At 40.1% G+C, this 3,319-nt stretch overlaps 1 protein-coding gene across 2 annotated transcripts; it reads right to left on the bottom strand.

Annotated features, from left to right (window-relative positions):
* Positions 1-235: 235 nt before the first annotated feature.
* LOC106577746 (uncharacterized) lies at positions 236-2,181 on the bottom strand. Of its 2 annotated transcripts, none has more exons than XM_014156065.2 (6): positions 2,103-2,181; positions 1,586-1,951; positions 1,074-1,424; positions 792-911; positions 639-688; positions 236-536 (listed from the first exon to the last, which is right to left on the bottom strand). In XM_014156065.2, exons 1-6 carry the CDS (start codon positions 2,158-2,160, stop codon positions 417-419), a joined length of 1,065 nt encoding a protein of 354 aa, XP_014011540.1. In that variant the 5' UTR covers positions 2,161-2,181; the 3' UTR covers positions 236-416. The 2 variants fall into 2 exon arrangements, with proteins under 2 accessions (XP_014011540.1, XP_045557356.1); XM_045701400.1 differs by having other exon boundaries at positions 1,074-1,418.
* Between the last annotated feature and the right edge of the window lie 1,138 nt (positions 2,182-3,319).

Raw genomic sequence — 3,319 nt, 5'->3', positions numbered from 1 at the left:
AGAGACCATTGATGCACTCAGGGGTATGAACAGTACTTTGGCCCTGAGTGGAAAAGTATAGTGCAGTGTGTTGCTGCAGGTCAGTCTTCCTGTGTTAAAGGTCTATGAAAGGTTAGTTTCCAGTAGTGGAAAGTCACTGTAACACCCTCCACTATGACTACAGAGGAGTGTGAACAGAATTCATTCTGAGTTCAATTTATTCATATTAATTTGGTTTAACAGTTGATAATGCTTTATTTTTCTTTACACATGCAAATCAGATGTAAAATGAGTTGGACAGAGAAGCAATACATTCAATTATTTGTACTTTATATTACACTTGAAAGAGTTTATCACATTTTATTGAAGCATTCATATAGAGCAAGTTTTTAAAGAGGTATCTTGCATACAATGACAACTGTGTCATTCATCCAGTTCTACTGTCTGATCCCAGAGTACACCGTCTCTTCCTCCATGTTGCTTCTCTGTCTTCTACACCTGTTCTTCTTGTTGCTCAGATTCAGAGCCACATAATGGAGACTGTCTCCATCTTGGGCCTGTGAGAAACAGAACAACATTTTGAACATTAAATGTAATCGTTTTTTTGCGAGCTGACTGAGGTCCTATTTCCATTACAACACAGAACGATTCCTGCTTACCCCTGCGTCTGACTGGGAAACTGTAGGACCTCTTGTCTGATAGACCAGTTCTGAGAACAACGACACAAAAGACTATAAATCCTGCCACGTCTTCCACTTTTGCTACATTTAGAGATGGTGATATCAAAGAATAGTAACTTTTTAATCATTTACCTCTGCACTTTCTCTTGTTCATCTTGTACATGATGCAAGCAAGGACAATGATCAGGATGAACGAAAGAGCCAATGCTACACCCAGGCAGTACACCAAGAGAAGAGGGTCTGCTCTATGGCCTGTGATGATTATAACAGTGATAATGGGAACTAAGTATAGATCATATATTTCTGTAGATTGCCTAATCTGAAAGTCTGTCTTTTTTAAGAGACTTCGGAATGAGACCTCACCTGCAAATTAAACAACTTTGATTAAACCAGCATTTTTGCTATTTAACTTACCCTCAATGTCCAGCTTGGTCCCTTTCCCAAACAGTATCTCCCCACATGAGGCCACAGCACAGTAGTAAGTCCCAGCATCAGAGAGGCTGAGGTTCCTCTTGGGGAGGTTGTAGACACAGCTCTGTGTAGGAGACCCAGCCTCAGGGCTCTTCTTACACTGATCACTCCTGTCTCCATGGGTGTAAATGATTCCTGGATGGGATTCTCCTGAGCCATGTCTGAACCAATAGACACTGTGATCTCCTGCACAGGTCTTAGTGTGTATTGTACACTTCAGAGTCACAGAGTCTCCTGGCTGGACCGTCTCGGACACAGATTGCTGGAGCACAGTCATGTTTCTGGACCCTGAAGCTGACAAAAAGGTAAATTAACCCATATAATTTCTAGAATATCACGATAACAAGTGTTCTAACTGATCATTTGTTAAATTAAAATCTCATCTGATTAAGAGAATACCTCATATTTACACCGTATGTCTCTAATTTCAGATTTAAAAAAGTATTTCTCTTTACCTTTTACAATGAGAATGGCTCCTTCTCCAAACTCCATCTTATTGCTGTAAGAGCTCCCACAGTAGTAAGTGCCTGAATCTGACAGCTGCATGTCTGAGATCCTTAGGTGATTCTTTTCTTGGCCATTTTCCACTGAGAAGCGAGGGTTATCCTTAAACTCATGGTAGAATATTGCATTCCTGTCATACTTATTGACAGTTGAGAAGAGCTGAAGTTTATCTCCCAAGGTTTGCTTGTACCAAGAGAACAATACTGCCATGTCACTTTCATGAAAGCAGTGCAAAATTACTGTGTCTCCAACGTTGGCTAACATGAGACCACTCTCTTGATGTATGGATGAAGACTCAGTTCCAGCTAGCACATCAACTAGAGAACATGAAAACATATTAACTATGCTATAAGTTACATCAAATACAACTCTGGATTGTCAAAGTGTCTGTAGAACAATAATGTAAAACCTTGTGTCTCCAAATCAAGTGTGGACATCACATAAGAGAAATATTAAAGGTTGACTTACCCATCTCTACGAGATGTGGAAATATCAGACACATTGTGATCATCTTTAAAGTTGTCATCCTCTTCACAACTTGTCTTGAGTGGAAAAACTCTACCCGTGTACAACACTTCAACAATCGAGTTATAGGTGATTGGTCGAACTGGACGCGTCATTTTTGTTGAAGCCTCATTCAGGCGCACCCATGTCCTTCTCATGTGTATTGTACAGCTCTGTCTCACAGATCATCCTGGCTGGACTGAATCATAATAGTTGTTTTATAGGTAGATTCTGATCGTTATAGATGTATTACAAATTAAGTACTTATTATTGAAGTTTGGAATCCGTTATTCTTTATCACTGCAGCTACTGTAGCATAAGAGATTCATAGTTGTGACCTATTTGGAACATGCATGTTATGGCACTGTCATCCACTAGGGCTTCTATCACCACAACGTCACTTCACATCACCAAAACCATCTATGGAGAAAACACAGCAAACACAATACAGTAGTCTTCTTTTAGTGATCTCTCATTCACGATTTACACTCAGTAGAACAGATGGATATATGCCCTCCTATGTTATTGTTATTGAGTAGGTCCATGGTTCTCTTGGCCTAACATCACACCTAAAATCAGGGTTTATGTTTGACTAAGAACTACTGATCACTAAGTCAAATTACCTAATAAATATCTAATTGTGTATTTTCACAGATTTCAGTCAACTATGAATAGATCAAGCTGCCTCATCAAGAGTTGGTTTACTGTTGGTTATTAAAATGGTTAACTTGAAGAGCAAGTGGAGTATAGACTAAGTTTAGTATGAGAGAGGTAACAGCTCTGAGACAGCCAGCTGAAAACCACAGAAAGAGAGAAATAGAGAGAGAGAGAGGGAAATAGGGGGAGAGGGATAGAGGGAGAGGGAGATAGAGGGAGAGAGAGGGAGAACAAGAGGGGAAGAGAGAGGGAGAAAGAGAGAGGGTGAGAGTGGGAGAAAATCTGAAAGACAGATAGAGCAAGAGAGAGAAAGAGAGAGAGAGCGAGAAAAGGTTCCTGTGTGCAATAGGCCAGCAGGCCCTAACAAAGCATAGATACAGACCACAGAGTACCTGTAAATAGGTTGCTATGTACTGTGAGGGGGTGTTAGTGGCATGAGAAGTGAAACAACTGTTAAACCCTAGAACTTAAAGTGGAACTGATACCGTTTAAACTACTTTGCAGTAATGAAACAAACAGATATC

The sequence above is a fragment of the Salmo salar genome, chromosome ssa18, assembly GCF_905237065.1.
Source record: "Salmo salar chromosome ssa18, Ssal_v3.1, whole genome shotgun sequence".
NCBI lineage: Eukaryota > Metazoa > Chordata > Actinopteri > Salmoniformes > Salmonidae > Salmo > Salmo salar.
This window is presented reverse-complemented; position numbering and strand designations above follow the sequence as displayed.

Bases quoted from the DNA above. Each gene is read 5' to 3' on its own strand.
- LOC106577746 (XM_014156065.2), bottom strand. From the start codon at position 2,160: ATGACAACTTTAAAGATGATCACAATGTGTCTGATATTTCCACATCTC. The intron at 1,952-2,102 runs GTAAGTCAACCT...CATGTTCTCTAG, and splicing joins TCCACATCTCGTAGAGATGG to TTGATGTGCTAGCTGGAACT. The intron at 689-791 runs GTAAATGATTAA...CGTTGTTCTCAG, and splicing joins GAACAAGAGAAAGTGCAGAG to AACTGGTCTATCAGACAAGA.